The 18,344-nt window shown below is 36.6% G+C and overlaps 1 protein-coding gene across 1 annotated transcript; it reads right to left on the bottom strand.

Moving 5' to 3' along the window:
* Positions 1-3,851: 3,851 nt before the first annotated feature.
* Positions 3,852-17,382, bottom strand: eftud2 (elongation factor Tu GTP binding domain containing 2). The gene is made up of 28 exons (XM_084413868.1): positions 17,212-17,382; positions 15,926-16,038; positions 15,649-15,814; positions 15,487-15,565; positions 15,333-15,408; positions 15,165-15,230; positions 14,688-14,723; positions 14,498-14,588; positions 12,813-12,895; positions 12,435-12,601; positions 12,102-12,226; positions 11,948-12,011; positions 11,771-11,861; positions 11,517-11,652; positions 11,293-11,420; positions 10,218-10,411; positions 9,364-9,475; positions 9,138-9,278; positions 8,813-8,914; positions 8,634-8,716; positions 8,394-8,480; positions 7,489-7,615; positions 7,011-7,098; positions 6,381-6,499; positions 6,062-6,156; positions 5,744-5,897; positions 4,396-4,503; positions 3,852-4,294 (listed from the first exon to the last, which is right to left on the bottom strand). The coding sequence occupies exons 2-28, from the start codon at positions 16,025-16,027 to the stop codon at positions 4,199-4,201; spliced, it is 2,916 nt and encodes a 971-aa protein (XP_084269994.1). The 5' UTR covers positions 16,028-16,038; positions 17,212-17,382; the 3' UTR covers positions 3,852-4,198.
* Between the last annotated feature and the right edge of the window lie 962 nt (positions 17,383-18,344).

The following is an 18,344-nucleotide window of genomic DNA, read 5'->3' as shown; positions in this document are numbered from 1 at the left end:
TAATGTCACTAACATGGACTGTAACTGTAAGATTTTATGCAAAATTTGACCAAAAATTGTATCCAAAGAAATATACCAATTTTATACAAAACTGGATCAAAAATACAAAATTGTTATTCAGATGATAACTGGGCACCACTTGCTGAATTAAACAACTAAACTAATGAGGTTTCATGAGTACTGTGAGCTACTATTTGAAGAGTTTATTGTTGCACACTGGCTGCTGCATACCCCTTCAGGCTGTCTTGGAGGGGTGAGGTGTCTATTGGGGTGCATCAGGACTCAGTGCTTGGACCACTTCTCTTCTCCATCTACATGTCATCATTCGGATGTGTCATTCAGAAACATGTTTTTTTTTTTCCTATCATTGCTATGCTGATATCACACAACTCTACCTCTCATTCCAGCCAAATAATATGACGGTAGCTCCTCGCATCTCAGCCTGACAGACATTTTCGGACTGGATGAAGGAACACCACCTTCAACTCAACCTTGCAAAGACAGAGCTGCTTGTGATCTCGGCCAACCCAACATTTCATAACAACTTCCATTCAGCTAGGGTTGTCATCCATAACTCCATCCAGGACAGCCAGAAACCTCAGAGTTGTGATTGATAATCAGTTAAACTTCACAGACCACATTGCTTGAATGGCCCAGTGCTGCAGATTTGCCTTATACAACATTAAGAAGATCAGGCCCTTCCTATTGGAGCATGCTACACAATTCCTTGTCCAAGCTCTTGTTTTATCCAGACTGGACTATAGTAATGCTCTCTTGGCAGGCCTTCCAGCATGTACTGTTAAACCTCTGCAACTGATTCAAAATGCAGCGGCAAGAATGGTCTTAAATGAGTCGAAGAGAGCGCACGTCACACCTCTATTCATCAATTTACCCTGGTAGCCAATAGCTGCTCGCATCAAATTCAAGGCACTGATGTTTGCCTACAGAACGACCACTGGCTCTGCATACCCATTCCTAAATTCACTACTTCAGACTTATGTGCCCTCCAGAAGCTTGCGTTCTGCAAGTGAACAGCGCCTTGTGGTGCCATCTCAAAGAGGCACAAAATCACTTTCACAGACCTTCACCTGTTCCCTGCTGGTGGAATGACCTAATTAACTCAATCTGAGCTGCTGAGTCCGTAGCCATTTTCAAGAAATAGAATAGCCTCTTTTTGTCAACACTTGACCCATTAATATTAACACTTTCTATTCTATTTCTATTTGATCTATTTATATATGCTGTTGATTTGATTGCTTCTGTTGTCCTTCTCAATTGGAAGTTGCTTGGGTTAAAAGCATCTGATAAATGATTAAATGTAAATGTTAAAACAGTAGGCATATGTATACAATGCAGTATGCAGTTAGAAATAGGTTGCATTCCAAACAAAGCCCGTGCGCTGTATATTTCATATTGCTGTAAGAAACGCTGCCCTCATGTGGTGTCATGACTGGGTTCTTTGCAGTTCTTATGACAGAGGGTCATGAAGAGGTTGAGGTGTGAGTGGAGAAGAGCAGTAGTAATTTAACTGGACATGCAGGGAGGCCTGACTTAAAAGCCTAGTTCCCTCAAAAACAATAATTTACGTTGTTCCAAACCTGTATGTTTTTCTTGACCATGAAAGGAGGAATTAGGCAGAAAGTTAGTTTCTCTTTTCTAAATCATTAAAATTAAATGTTGACCAGTGTCTTTGAAGCTCCAAAAATAACAAAAAAAATAACAAAAAAAAAAAAAATTAAATCACATAAAAAGTTAAATAACATTTAGCCCATATAACTACTGCACTACAGGTCATACAGTATAATCATTCATGCTTGGATATTAAAGATATAAAAGTCTAATAAACAGAAACATTCATTCATGAACACTGAACCAAAGCCCCGTCAAAGCACTATGAAACAATACCAGATTGACAACACCATCTTTTTTGATTGGCTGAGATAGAATGGAGGAAGTATATGTCATTGGATGGAAGAAAACGTCTGGAGATACAAGGTAAGATGCCAGCGATAAAGGTAAACATCCTTAAATACAAACGCTTATACTGAAAGCAACGTGAATGTCTATAAAGCACATATTTGACTTAGACCTTAGAAATTAACCGTACATATTTCTGTGTTGTGTCAATCATGAAGTGTATCTAACAAGTTTGTGAAAGTATTATGACAGTTTTCTGACTCTGGGGTAGAATATGTGTGTGTACATGCAGTGTGACTGTGTGGAGCCCAGGGCATCTGCTCTGATGGCAGTGAATGTGAAACGTGCCGAAGCACACATTCACACAGAACCTTTGAGCACAATTTGAAAATCGCTTCTAAATATAGAAAAAATACACCAGTAAGACAAAACCTTAGGAGAAGACATTCAATCAGAATTTCATTTCACCATTCATCTTGTGAGAAAGTGATCCTGGTATTCAATCCTTCCTCCCTTTTCTCTCGTTATCTTTTCCCCTTGACATTCAAGTTAAATTGTTTAATGAAACCACCTCACTGCTGGCTGGAGTATCAAAACCTTAAACTTTCCACAGGAACATTGTGTATTTCTTTGTGGTGAGATCAAGAAACACTGTGTTCTCTGACATGTTTCTGGCAACTATAAGGCTTTAAGTGTTGACAGATATTTTATTATGCAAGTGGTATGTGCAGTGCATGAGAGAGCCTCTTATAAAGTCTGTCACTCATGCTGCCAGAACCATCTCACATATTTACATCACACACACAAACACACATCATTCATGAAGGCAGCAGCAACGTAGTCCGAACTGATTATTCATCACCATTTTACCCAATGACACATGCATTGAAACTCGCCGTCTCTGAATTAAATCTATGATTCTCTCTGACATTCAGAAACTTCTCTTCAGCCAGACTGATTAGATGAATGTCCAAAAATATGGCAGTAAAGTTCAAAATATTAACATACTGTTTACTTACTTTTCATTAACTTTTTAATTGAACTTTATATACTTTTTCTTTTCTTTTTATAGGGATAGCAATAACACTTATAAGGTCCATTCATTATGGTTAATGCAATAACTAACAATGAGCAATACATTTGTTACAGTATTTATTAATCTTAGTTAATAAAAATACAACTGTTAATTGTTCATTCATGTTAGCTCAGGTCCATAATATTAATCGATACAAATTTTGATTTCAATAATGTACTAGTAAATGTTGAAATTAACACTAAGATTAATAAATGAAAGTATTTTTTCATTGTTAGTTAATGTAAACTAATGCTAACAAATGAGACCTTGTTATAGTGTAACCGGGATAGTACTAAAAAATGTATATTAAATCATTCACTCACTCTCATGTCATTCTGTATGATTTTCCTGTTTAAACTTTATTCATAGCTTTATTAGTTTCTGGTTTAGATTAGTTTAAATACAGAACTGAACTGAGTTTCATTCAATATAAATGCAAATAACCAACTCTCGCAACTCAGAGTAATCATGAAAAACAGAAAGACATCTGTGACATTCACTTAAATGTCAGACTTCTGTCTGTTGAATGGCCTTCACTCGTGTCGACCTCCCTCAGTTCTGCTTCTGCATCTGGCAGACAGTGTGACAGACACAAACCAATCTGTTTTTACACGTATGTATGCAGATGTACATCTCCTGCCCTTTGTATGTACTTCAGATTTATTCTGTATTCACTGAATGATCCCCAAGTATCTCCAGTGTTGAATATTCTCCTGCAAAGTTTGAGCATGCTTTCATACTGCATATCAAAACCACCTTTCCTTCACATCAAAGTGTCTGCAAGCCTTGAGAAGTACAATGGCTATCACCTTCATGGATATCATAAAGAATACATCCATAATGAACTCAAACACAGATCCACAGGCCAAATCCTTTTAATCACACTTACAAAAATGATGCAAGATTTTACAGAGATTTCAGACACATTCCAAAAAGACTTGCCTGTCCTCGCATCATCTTATACTACAAAAACACTTGTCAAATATAAAAATAAACAGGGCAAGACTGTAAGGATGCACATGGAGGTCACAGGTTAATTTAGGGGAGTCTGGGGTAACAGAAATCAGTGTTGATGTTTCTAGCACTTTGCATATAAAAAAAAACTGTTTTTATATTCCATCATACAGAACTGGATTGATTCGCAATAGGGGCAAGTCCGGTGAAGCTGAAGGGGAATGATGGGATAAGTTAAGTTCATTTGTCTCATCACATCGGGTAGTTGAGCACCACATCCTGTTTGGCCAGCTCCAACAACATAGGGTCATCGAAGAACTTGCTGATACTAACGTCCTCACTCAAACCCTGGAGGAAGAAGAGAGATGACGTTGATATATGATGATATATGATGCATATTCAAACTAAACAAGTTGATTGAAACTTCAGAGACGTCAAACATTTCTTACTTTGCGCCTGCGGGTTTTGATCATAAACTCTCTGGCTAGATGAGGGGCCGGCTGAGGCTCTAGAGGACGAATCACAATGCTCTTATCCAGAGGATCACCGGGAACAATCTAGAATGAGGGGCAGAGACAATAATTACTCAGGACAGTCGTGAAAATCTAATACCATGTGACAAACACACACACAGAAACAGTGTTAAAGGCAAAGGGAGTCCGAGATAAGCTGCTGCTGACTCGAACTTCTGCTACTCAACATCAAACACATCAGAGCACATCAACTCACACACACACAGACCAGACCCACGCACACACAGGAGAATCCTATGCAAACATGTCCAAGTCACATTTTACCCCAAAATGAAAAGGAAAGAAATCGTATTTTGCATAAAGAAAATTTTTGCATATTTTTCTAAAATTCTCATTACTATATTTTTTGTCATTTACAATATTCTTAAAAGCGGTTCTAATGAAATTATCTTGGTTCAAAGTACTGTGATACAATTTTTACATCAGCATACAAAAAAAACTAGTTTCTTAAATATTTCTACATTTCCTTCCAAATTTTCATTACAGTAATGCATCAAAAAGTTTCTATTACTAATTTCAAATGGTAAATCTCATTAGGTTCTTGTAGTAGAAATACTGTAATACAATTTGTAATAAAAAAAAACAGCATCTGCTAATTAATTTGAATAACAATAGTACAATGAATCTATTAGCAAAAAAATAAATAAATAAATCATCATTTATCAAAGATCAATTTAAATGTATTTCTCACATTACTGTGCTTAATTGCCATAAAAAAGTAATACAATTTCTTTAACCAATTTATCTATTTTCCAATTGGTAAATCTCAGTTTCTCACCATAAGAATACTTTTAATACAATTTTAATAAACAAATTATAAAACAAAAACAAAAAACAGAATACATTAATGTATTATTAATCAAAATAATTTAATAAAGGATTAATAATTTAGCAATTAATTTAATGTATATTTTCCTATTACTGTGCTTAATTAATTGCCATAAATTTGTCATTATGGGAAAGAAAAATCATAAAAATCAAAAGGATGCCCATGTCACATTTTTCCCTAATAAAAGTAATAATTGTAAATAAATAAATAAATAAAAATAAGAAATTAAAACTGAAAATCATATTTTGGTAAAGAAATGGAAGACTTTCTAAAACAATTTTTTTTAAACCAAAATTTAACCAGGATTTATTTTCATTGTTGGGTGAAATGGGTGTGTTTTTGACAGGATTTTTTACATACACACAATCCCTCTTGTACTCATTCAAACGCACACGAAAGAGAGAGAGAAGGAAAAAAACGTGGGTGCGATTGTACCTGCCAGTGATGGAACACACTGAGCGCAAAGGCCTGGCCCTGCGTGTGCGTGCGGAGATCGGTTTCAAAACCAAACGAGTCAATAGCTGGTATGAAAGCCTTGATGGTGTAGAGAGGAGAGCCAGGGATTGGGGCATCCTGCGTCACATGACCTCTACGGGACACAGAGACAAGAGATCAGTCAGAGGCTCATTCTAAAAGGAGACCGTCTTTATTAGAGACTTGCTGACTTTTGCTGCCTTGAGCAACAATCTGCTTAATGCGAGTGTGTGTTTACTGACAAGTCAGCAATGTCCTCATTCTGTGTGTGTATTTTACCTCCTGCGTGCCAGCACCGTGTACACGGCAGAAACGCAGTCAGCAGGAGCCTGAACCTCCACAAAGTAATAAGGCTCCATCAGCCTGGGCGTGGCCTGCAGAAACCAATCACAAAGTAAGGAAAAAAAACAAAAGAGGGTGAGTGAGTGAGAAACCAATTACGATAATCAACTTAATCTACTGAACCGAGTTAATGGATCACGTAATTAAATGAAACATCCAATAAGACTAATGGAAACAATGATTAAGTAGAAAAGGAAACAGAGGAAGATGGGAAGAAAGAGAGGTGACTAAACAGACCTATTAAAGGATAGATTACCATGAGAAAGGCAGAGTAGACGACTCTGCGAGCTGTAGGGATGACCTGTCCTCCTCCTCTGTGCAGCGGTTCCTGTGCGATCACGGCATCTAGGATCTTAAATTTCACGTTGCGGATTGCTGAATGCAAGGATTGACAAAGAACCATATTTATTATAGACTATAAATATATATACCAATATTAACATTCTGATATGCCTGAATTCTGAATAACATTTTTTTTTTTTTCTCAAAAACCCAATTTGATATATGTAGCATTTTTTTTAAAACATGCAGCAAACATTTTTAAAACACATTGAAAAAACACTTTCAATTACCTTTTAAACCATATTAATCAGACAAAATTCTTACTGTCAGTTAACGAGTTAATTATGAGCATCCCTAGTTTTTACATTGGGGTTTTTTAAAGATTGTTTAATCTAAACGTTAAAGCAAGGAAAATGATCATGCACAATGTCCAGTACTGACCGATATAAGTGAACAATCAACCATTAATGAAATATAGTAGATATGCATTTAAATATTCATTTGCTATTCAAGAGTATTTTATTGACAGCATGGTGGGTTTTTTTAACGCCTATTTTGCCTTCAAAATCACAGAGAACTCATATAGTGTTTTACAATGGCTTACGTTCATCACATAAAGGACCCTCGCGTGTGCCCCACTGGAAGCCCTGTACAATGCTGTCCTTCACTGAGCCGAGGAGAGCTTTATCTACCTACAACACGCACAGAAAAAGAGAACAGATCATTTAGAGTCATTCAACGGTCAACAACTTGCCTGACCTCTCACAAAAATAGATAGATGGTGTCACATGCAATCACAAACGACAATATTTTTCACACCCTCTGCTTGCCTGACAAAACAAACACCAGATAATAACACACCAACACATCCATGCCAAAAGACTTCAACAGATATGCAAACTCAAATGGCCAAAGGCACTATTTTTAAGTATAAATGTCAATACAGTCGTAGGCGATATGACATTAAATCTATCCTAAATTTCATTCATTTGCAATCCAATTACAGTAGAATTGTATTAGATTCAATGAAAAATAAATGAACCTCGCCAAACACAATTAGTGTCAGCTGATGTGTAAATTACCTCAGAGGGCAAAGTATCGTCTACTAAGATGTTGGGCCCAGTCGTGTCAGGTCCAAAAGCCCAAATGGAACGAGCTGCTAGCAAATCCCAGTCATACTTGGTCTGGAAAAACTCTCCCAACTTTTTCCTATAGGGAGAAAGAGGGGTATGTTTTAAGTTGGTTAACAGATTATAGGTGAAACAGCACCACTATACACTACCATTCAAAAGTTTGGGATTGGTAATGTTTTTAACTAAATGTTTTTGAAAGAAGTCTCTTATGCTTACCAAGGCTGAATTTATTTGATCAAAAATACAGTATAAACAGTAATATTGTGAAACATTATTACAATTTAAAATTCTTTTATTTTATGTTAAAAACAGTTCAATATTTGCTCAATATTTTTGTGGAAACCGTGATTTTTCAGGATTTTTTGATGAACATAAAAGTTCAGAAGAACAGCATTTGTCTGAAACCGAAATCTTACCGACCCCAACCCCAACACCCCAACATAAGGGTTAGTTCACCCAAAAATTAACATTCTTTCATAATTTACTGTAAGCCTTTCGTTCATCTTCGAAATACAAATGAAGATCTTTTTGATGAAATCTGAGACAACACAACTGACACTTCAAAAAGCTTGATCGTAAAACTAATCCATATGATCCAGTTTAGTTCAAAATTTCTGAAGAGACACGACTGCTTTATACGATGAACAGACAGGAGGGTGAGTAATTAATGACGGGTGAACTAACCCTTTAACCCTTAAGGGCCTTACACCAGAGCAATACAAAAATTATGTTTGTATGATAGGAAAATAAAAATTGTCACATTAATTTCCAACTTTTTTGTACTTGGCTAAGAGAGACACATTTGTGTTATATATAACCCATACGTTTTCTATAGTTCTGAGATGTTATTCTACCTGTTCCATGTGATCTGCACCACCTCGTTCTCAATGTCTTCGGCTAGACCCTTCTCCAACGGCTCGGCAATCATGGTGATCTTATTCCTGACAATTACACACACACACACACAGAGAAACACAAATGAGACAAACATATCTGAACCAATTTGTTATCCTGTCAAAACTTTTACAGGTCACATTTCAGCAAAAATGGATTTCTAAAAGGTGGTGTTGAGATACAGAAAGTTTGTTCCTCACTTTTTATTGGGTGTTTCAGCAAAACACTTCAGGGAGGATGTCTCCACCACAGTCTCGCAGAAAGTCACCACAGGGTCAGCTACCTATTGAGAAGTCAAAGATAAATCACATGTAAATGAAGTGAAGAGGGCAAGAAGAGATGAGAGTAAAAGGAAAATTTTATGAGAGCAAAAAAGCACCTTGATATCAATCTCAGAGTACATCTTCCGCAGGTCGTGCATTACACAGTCCAGGTACAGCTCACCTGTGCCAAGAATCACGTGTTCACCTGACTCTTCCACCTGAACACACAAAGAAACCAGCACAGATTAATACGAAACAAGTCAGTAAAACGGTTGCAATACATCTCTGTACACTAAACAAAGAGCCGAAATTTTATCAAGTAACCCTGCTCATTGCCACTCAAGTATATGCGGCATCTAGTTTGGTCTCAAGGTTTAACACATGAAAGAAATATGGCTTTAAAACAATATTGGTAGCGTGATTTGTTCTAAAGTGTGTTACCTTTGTTGTAAGTGAAGGATAACTCTTGTTGACTTTTCTGAGTCCATCCAACATCTTGGGCAGTTCTGAGGGATTGACTGGTTCCACAGCTATTTTTATCACTGACGCAGTGTTAAACTTCAACGGCCTGAAGATCTGAGCCTATTCACAATGCAAAGCACATTCAACATCCAATCCCTCATAAATGATCACTGCTCAGTTTCAAATAGATATCTCTCTTTCCCACCTCTTCATTTCCACGGGGCTCTGTGATTGTGGCCGTTTTAACGATAGGCTGGTCGCAGCCCTCGATCAGCACCCAGTTACCAGCAGGAACACGATTCACTTCAATCTGGTACCTTGCATAAACACATTAAACATAACATTTACAAACATTACTTTTGGTGTAGGATATACTTTGAGTCAAGTCAAGTCAACAATATTCCCAAACTTTGAAACAACATTCACAAAGGAACGGCAGATAACACAATGAATTAAATGTGAAAGACTGAAGTATTTTCTTGTAAAACAAGAAACAGTTACAGTAATCTTTGTTTTAATCAGAACTTCGTAATTTTTACAGTGTATATAAATCAGCGTTTCTCAACCAGGGGGGCTCAGCAAACATCCAAGGGGGCCTTCAAGATTACTTAAAATATTTAGAACAAGCCAAAACTAAAAATCAAGATATTTCTTGATTTAATTCACCTCCGTCAACACAAAACTTGTCTTGAAAAACCTGAATATAAGGAGAAGCCTAATTTTTAAAGTGCGATTTGGACCTAGATATTTGGACCTAGACCTGGATATGTCATGTAAATTCATAAAATCATACAACCGCACGGGCATTTTTCGAATGAATATACATTTTTCTAGTTATGCCAAGCTCTAAAATAATTTAGGGGGCAGAAATTGAGCGCAAATATTTAAAAAAATCCTTATCCTTAATACTTATCCAGTAAATAATAAACAACTGGAAAGGTCATAAAGCCTTCAAATATTGTTGTGGACGTGGAGTCAAAAAGCATTGAGAATCACTGCTGTATAATGATGCAAGCAAAAAATTAGCTTATTATCAGAATGTCCGAGTGTGACAGTCACCTAGCGACAGAAATCCAAAGGCGTCCAATAGTGCAGATCTGTGAGTCCTCCTCATCCTCCAGGCTGTAGTTTTCTCCCAGAACCTTCACCGGCTGGCCCGCCTGCAGGGTTCCACTCAGGACTCGACCAAACGCGTGGAACTGAACGCCGTCGTCTGTGCTGAACATCTTAGTGGTGTGACACATCAGTGGACCCTTAGAAAGGAAAACAAGTTTGACTTAGTGATTTTTTTGTAGGCTTGCTTGAAGTGGATACATTTTTATGTTTTATTCAGTAAGATGATATGTACATTAACTACATTTACTGGATAAATTCAAGAAACGGCCAAACAAACAACATTTTGGACTGCTCATTCTGAAATGCTGAAGCCTTAGCTTGTCATCAAAATGATTGGTTACTCCAGAACTGCCTGACAAGCTGTCGCTCCTAGACATAAAGCATCAGCCACAGCGTTTTGTCTGTGTGCTCTAAACCACAAGCTATTTATTATTTATCTAATAGAAGAGCTATAGTTGCTTCCCTAAAAGCAATGACTTCCATTTATATTTTGTGCTAATTCATATTCACTACCAATCAAAAGTTTAGGGGCAGTATGATTATTTGTATTTATTTGTATTTTTTTTTTTTTAAAGAAATTAGTACTTTTATTCAGCAAGGATGCAGTAAATTGTTCAAAATTAAAGTAAAGACGTTTACAAAGTTACAAAAGATTTTCTATTTCTATTTAAAAATAAATTATGTTCTTTTGAAGTTTCTATTCAAATAATCCTGTTAACCTGCACAACTGTTCTCAACATTGATCATTTTAAGAAATGCTTTTTGAGCACCAAACTGGTATATTAGAATGATTTCTGAAGGATCATGTGACACTGAAGACTGGAGTAATGATGCTGAAAATTCAGCATTTTTATCAAATAAATGCAGCCTTGTTGAGCATAAGAGGCTTCTTTAAAAAACATTACAAAAATCTTACAAGCCCAAACTTTTGAACAGTAGTGTATAACGTGATGATTTTGTTCTCTAACAAGTTCAACATCAAAACACTGATAACAACCTCTGTAGATCCCACACTTACATCAGGGTCACACTCAGACATTGTCTCTCCGAGGTCTGAATCCAGTCCCCCTGTGTAGCTGTGCTCTATCTTGGCTCTTGCTCCCCCCTGAGGAGAAGGTATGTGTTGCACACACATGTCCACAAAGCCTGTTGAATTTGCACACATTATTAGACCGAACACACCCCACATGGTCAAGAACTATAATTCAACGCAATAGCACAGCAGCACAAAATGACACTCACCTGTAAACTCTCCAAAGAAGCGGTTACAGACGAGACGTAGCAGAGGTCTGATGTTGAGCTTTAACTCCTCTTTGGTCAGATGAATGCCGAGCTCATCCAAGACACGAGGGAGAGACGTATCCACATCCCCCACCACCTACAGACACAACACAGTTGCAGAGCCTGGATATGTGTGCGTGTTTGACTGCCTACATCTGTCTAAATGTGTAGAAATATTGCCCAAGTTAAAGATGCATGAATAAATTATATCTTACCTGAGAAAGAATCTTGTACAGCGGCTCCAGCACAAACTCAACAAAGCTGCGCTGAGAGTTGCTGTTGGGGGCTTTCTTTGTGAATTTCCTCCTGATAGGCACAGAACACAACCAGTTACAAAAAAAAGAAACCAAAAAAAATGCTGCCATTAATCAAAATTTTTTTTTTTGTCTCACGTTTTAGGGTTGAAGTAAATGTCTCCCCACAGCCTTTTAGAAAACTCCATGTAATTGATATCACCTGTAAAACAAAAGAGTAAAAAAAAAAGTTTATGTTTTCAGACAAAATCATTAAGTATGCATTTGAACTATAGGTTTGTGTATGTCTCACCGTAGGTGTCTGAATAGATTTTGGCGAAGGAGCCAAGAGTGAAGCAGATGCTGTATTGCGAGGAAGCGAAACACACGTTTCCCAACAGGGGAGACACAATCACAGATTCATCTGTGGAGTATGTGCTGCCAGAGAGAGAAACAGAGAGATTTAATCTCTAGTATTTCAGACAAAACTGCTCGCTAAAACAATTCAACTCATGAGGCTCAACAGCTATAAGCTAAAATATGAGCAGATGAAATACAAATAGTTCTAGGCTTCCAGATCTAGGATTGGTCTCAAATAGCATGTTTTTATCAACAAAAATGTTTTCTTTTAAGTATTGTAGAGTACCTCAGCAAGCCGTTGACCTCATCCACAATGTGGCGAAGTTTGTAGTAGGCATCAGTAGGGGGCAGCTTGAGCTCCACGATCAGACGATCTACTTTATTAATACAGATAGTGATAGCCAACCTCTCCTGCACTGCGTGCTTGATCAGCCGCTCAGTGTTCAGCATCACCTGAACACATGCAAACAGACTGTTAAAAACACACTAAAAAGTTTATACTTTTTATAACAGCTAGTTTCATTTGAAAAATACAATATAATAAGCCTAGAAAATGATTTATTTCTTGAATTTCAATAACAAAGACATACTAATGACAGTCATGAAGCGAAAATCTTGACATCAGCAGTAAACCATGTATGTGTGTATGTGAATGTGAACTCACCCCCTCGGCAGCATCGATAAAAAGCACAATGCCGTCGGACAGTCTGACTGCAGATGTCACTTCATCAGAGAAATTCACATGACCTGAAGAGGCGTATAAGATATAAGTCAAATGCTTTTGCACAGTAGTGTGCAAATATACTGTGTACTTAGTGGAATTTTAAACAGATAAGCAGTGGCGTAAAGAGATAATGTAATTAGTTACTGTACTTTACGGTACATTGAGTATCAAAGACATTAACAACTTTTACTCTTTACTCCAAAACATTTTGCATGGCACCTAACTTTTTCTGCAGCACTTTGTTACAAAAGAAGCAATACCGCCATCTACAAGGCAATGAAGGTACTATATCTTGTGCATTTCAAGGCTACTTTACACGAATGTGAGCACATTAGCAGGTAGTTGTGTATCGGAGGCGTTTCATATATGAGATGAGGACGTGGCTGTAGCCAGTGATGAGGCTAAAACCAGCACGTCCAGCTATTTCTTGTTTTTCAATGGCATGTCTCTTAAGGGGGGCATACACGGTGTGATTTCTGTGCAATTTCAGCAAGGTTACCAACTCACAATGTACAAGTAGATCTCATGGGATGTAAAGCCAAAGCTCAAGATTTGTGTGCTCACACTATACGGTCCGATCGTCGAGCTGCGAGTTGTCTGCTCACACTATACGTGCGAAATATGCGCGATAAACCCCCGTGCCAGGTAGAGCAGACAGACCATAGGCCTATATGTATCCAGAGATATAGTCAAAAGCATTAGCTATCGATATCAAGAGGATATAGCATTTTCAATTTATGTAGGCCTATTAAATTATAAATGATTTAAAAATATTTAGGTCTATTATACAATGAATTAGAGGCCTATAATTAAAATTATTAACATTAATATGTCCAAACACTGCAATAATCAGTCATCAATGAAAATTAAGAGCAGCTTTATTTCAATAACTTAACACGAAATACTTCTCTTCTGATTTTTCACTACGTATATGGGCCACAAGAGAAATGTTATTAAAATAAATTAAGATAGGCCTAGTAATATAACGTTATCAGCATTTTGATGTAGGATTTATCTCTTGTTGTCTCTGAGAGAAATTATTTAATTTTCTGTAGTGAATAATTGACTGGGGTTTGAGATTTCTTCACCTGCATAACTCTCGCGTAAAGTTTGCACATTGCTTGTGTGCACTGACCCGCCTTCATGGTTTAAAATGGAAAAAATTCCAGTATTGCGACGTGACACTTTTTTTTTATCACCAACTGCAAAATGATGGACAACGGTTCAGATTTCCTGTGATAATAAAATTAAGTAAATAAATATTAAATAAATGAATAAATAAAGTGAAACCAGTAAATTAATGATCATGTAAATTAATAAAAGTGGCGCCGGTGTATATGTACACGCAAGTGGCTAGGAAAACGTGGGTAATATGGTTTATCCATTTTGCAACACGAACTGAAGGTAAGCAACAGTTTGCTAAATTGCAGCTAGTTTGATAGCTACAGAACTTAAAGATCTCCCTCTTTTCGTTTTCTTTCTTGCAGAATTAAAGTTTAATTTCTGTTGTTGCGCAGGCGCAGTGAGGGAAAAACAGAGTTTAGGGCAATCGGTTCGTAGCTCTGCTTCAACTGTGCGATACCCTCACGAGGGGCGACCAAAATTTGAGAGAGGGCAGGAAGTACCTGGCGTGTCCATGATGTTGAAGAGGTAGGATTTGCCCCGTGAGTCAGGTAGAACCATGGTTACAGGAGCACTCTTGATGCCAACTCCCCTCTATGAGGAAACACAAAAAGATGATTGAATGAAACTATGAATACCATGAGAACACAAGATAAATGCTTGCTTGTAATCTTATTACAAGTAATTTCTTACCTCTTGCTCTGTGAAGAGGATATCTGTGTATCGTAGCTGCAAAAAATAAAAGATAAATATTACAGTATATCCTTTGCATGACTGTAAGTGCTAAACAAATATGGCATGCCATCTTAAAAACAGGACGCCTCTGTCTGCATGTGCAAAGAAACATTGGTAACACTTTACAATAAGGTTCATTAGTTAACATTAGTTAACTACATTAGTTAGCATGAACTAATAATGAACTGCACTTATACAGCATTTAATAATCTCTGTTAATGTTAATTTCAACATTTACTAATACTTTATTAAAATCTTGTTAACATTAGTTAATGCACCGTGAACTAACATGAACAGCTGTGTTTTTTTATTAACTAACGTTAACAAAGATTAACAAATGTATTGCTCATGGTTAGATCATGTTAGTTAATACATTAACTAATGAACATTGTAAAGTGTTACCAAAACATTTATATTCATTATCTATATACTTACATCAGAGTCATCTCTCTTGCGGATTTCAGGATGAGTCTGTTCAATGAGGCAGTCCACAAAGCATGTCTGGGATGGGGAGATAAATGCATTTTGAAAAAATGAATGAAATCATCATAATGAATATTAGATTTGTCACTTTTGTCTAATAAGCATGATAATGTCTTTTACCTTGCCGTGGTGTAAGTGTCCACACAAAGTGACATTTCGGATCAGTTCTGAGCTGTCCATTAAATCAGCAAGGAACCTGCGGACAGACATGCATGTAAGAATATGCAATTCAAACATATGGGGAGAGAGAGAATCAACACAATACTGAACTCACTCCATGTCATAGACTGTGGATGGAAGCTCCTGCTCCATCAGAGTAAACTGCTTCAGCTTTACAGGTTTTATGATGGGCTCTGAGGAGAAAATCAAATCAGAGAAACTGGATTTTGCACTGGGTGTGCATGTAGTGCATAAACTCCATCAGCATGTCTGTTACCTGTCAATGGTTGTGTATCTTCTTCTTGGACGATGGTCTCCACCTCAGGACCATAAACTTCCTCAGCTGTGGGATAATACTTTTTATCCTCATGCAAAACCACCTCCATACCACCACCCTCCTCATCAACCTCAGCCTGGTCTTCATCATCATCCTCCTCATCTGCCTGTAATAAGAAAAACAATTCTTATATCCCACTATACACTGTCTTGCAACTAACACATAAAACATCATTTTTGGCAGTTATTTTTGTGTATTTTGTGTAGTTTAGACACACCTCATCAGCCTCCCGGTCCTCTGCATCTAGTTCCTCATCTTCATCAGAGTCCAGCTCCGGTCCTATATAGTTTCCGAACTCATCATAAAGATCCGTCTCCATGCTGATGAGCGCTGATGGGACATAACAGATTGAAATGGCATTTTCCAACCAGCCGTACTACAGTTGTGCAGAGAACTGTTCAGCATGCATGGGAACTCAATGCTGCTCAAGAAAAATGTACACAGCTGTAATCTAGGAAACCTGTGGCTACTTTTAAGATGCATAAATATAAAAGCAAAACAATTTTATTCCTATAATTCTATTTATGTTGTTTGTTTCATAGGCTTGAAGTTACTGTTACTCCTTTACTAATATTTGCCCCATTTTTGGTGTCTTGTCCTTGACTAGAGCTGACAAACTACATTCAAAGTAGTCTCATGCTAACTTATTCATGCTTAATTAAAGTAAAACTATTTTGTAGGCACTATATAACAGGAACTAAACAGTGTGCAGGATTGTTTTACACACAATTGTAAACTTATCCGAAAGTTCCATAATCACAACACACTCCGCAGTAATTCCCACACACACACACCTTAACTATACCACATGGGTGAAAGTATACCCCGATGTACAAATAATAAAACAATGATGAACTAAACAATTACACTTGCAACAATTATATTTGCAGAATTCACATACTTTCTGCTGAAAATGAGCCTAAAATTCAAAATGATAACCGTAATTAAGGATAGTAAAGATCAATTTCCTAAAGCACAAACATAAAATAACATTTGAATGGTTTATGAACTTATGGTTAAACTAACTAACGTAAACTTATGGTTTTTCATAATGTGATTTTTGGTGAATTGTATTAAAACCAGTTAGGCTTTTCTTACAGGCATCATAATAATTATTAATTAGAATAATAGTATAATAATAATTAGTAATAATTTTCACAAAAATGTATAGATAATAGTTGGTAAATTCATAGATAATCACAAGTGAGATTTCAATGGGATTTTGAACACTGAAGTAGGAAATGTCCCCGGTTTCCATTACAGAAATCTGGTCATATTAGTGTATGTTAAACATGCATTATGCATGTGTAAGACAGTAAAACAATTTAGTAATTTACTGACAGTCACAATATATATAAAAAGTTGAGAACAGCCTTAAAATAAGCTGTTAACGCAATTGAACGCGCACCAAACGTAAGACAACAAATGACCGGATTGCTCATTTAATTAATATTTCATTTCTGTCTATCACATGTAAATGCACAATGTATAATAGTGTTTTACCTGTATACGAGTCTTTATGCCTGTGGTGATTTTATTGTTGTTTCAAAGAAATCCTCGTACTGTTTCCAAACCATGCACCGCGAGGTCCTCACACAGTCCAACGTACGTCGTACGTTGGTGACGTCATCATCAGTCGCCATACACATTGCCCGTTTGAAAAACACGGCCTGCGTCCCAATGTGCATACTATCCATCCTAAATAGTATGTGACATTAGTAATTGTCAATACTATTTAGGGCAGATAGGGTGGATAGTATGCAGATTGGGACGCAGGGACGGTTACAAAAAAGACGTCGCACAAGTTAGTATTCTGAAACATTTATTTTATCATTAAATTCACTCTTTTTACATGTTGAAATCCTGGGTTGAAATACAGAAATTAATTAGAATATTCAGCGTTCAATACCCACCTTAATTTTGTGCACAAAAAATATACTTTGAAAAATTATCTTAAGGAATATGATTAACTAATTTAATTTACATCATAATTTTGATTACATTTCGTTTGCATATTTGCAAATTAACTAATACAAATCCCAACTTAAGTTTATTGTATCAGAGACGTTTTTAAAAATGGTAAAAACAGTAAAGACAACTAAATAGCCTATTTGTCTTTAAAAAACAAAACAAAGAACAAAAACAGCAAAAACAAACAAACACACAAACAAAAACCCTTCATAATTATCTTCGCAATTAAGACAATATCCCCTCAAGACTATCCAACATGTCAAATAATAAAATGTTGGCTACTGACAGAAGATGGCACCATATCACAGGTATGCATCTGTGAACAGAATTTCTTAGGTCTTTTATGGGTTTCACTCATTGGGTATCTCTAATATTTTCAGTCCCACATACTTTACGATGTCAAGTATGACAAAGTATTAGCAAAGTTCTATTTGCTAATGCAGGGATCTCAAATTGCACTTCAACATTGGCAGGACTGCAGAGGTCAGTGACTTTCCAATTGTAAAAAAACACACACACACAAAAAAAACCCACCAGACCAGATACAGGTAAACATTAATGTCCAATTTAATACAACTGAAATACACAATAGTGTCATAATCACACAGCTAACACTTTATATTCAAAGGTCTGACAAGACGATGGGGAAGTGTACAGTTTGCGCA

Source organism: Rutilus rutilus (genome assembly GCF_951802725.1).
Source record: "Rutilus rutilus genome assembly, chromosome: 1".
In the NCBI taxonomy this organism is placed as follows: domain Eukaryota; kingdom Metazoa; phylum Chordata; class Actinopteri; order Cypriniformes; family Leuciscidae; genus Rutilus; species Rutilus rutilus.
The sequence above is the reverse complement of the archived record's forward strand: the minus strand, read 5'-3'. Positions and strand labels throughout refer to the sequence as shown.

Bases quoted from the DNA above. Each gene is read 5' to 3' on its own strand.
- eftud2 (XM_084413868.1), bottom strand. From the start codon at position 16,027: ATGGAGACGGATCTTTATGATGAGTTCGGAAACTATATAGGACCGGAG. The intron at 15,815-15,925 runs GTGTGTCTAAAC...TTCTTATTACAG, and splicing joins AGGACCGGGAGGCTGATGAG to GCAGATGAGGAGGATGATGA. The intron at 10,412-11,292 runs GTAAGTGTGGGA...TTCCTTTCTAAG, and splicing joins TGTCTGAGTGTGACCCTGAT to GGTCCACTGATGTGTCACAC.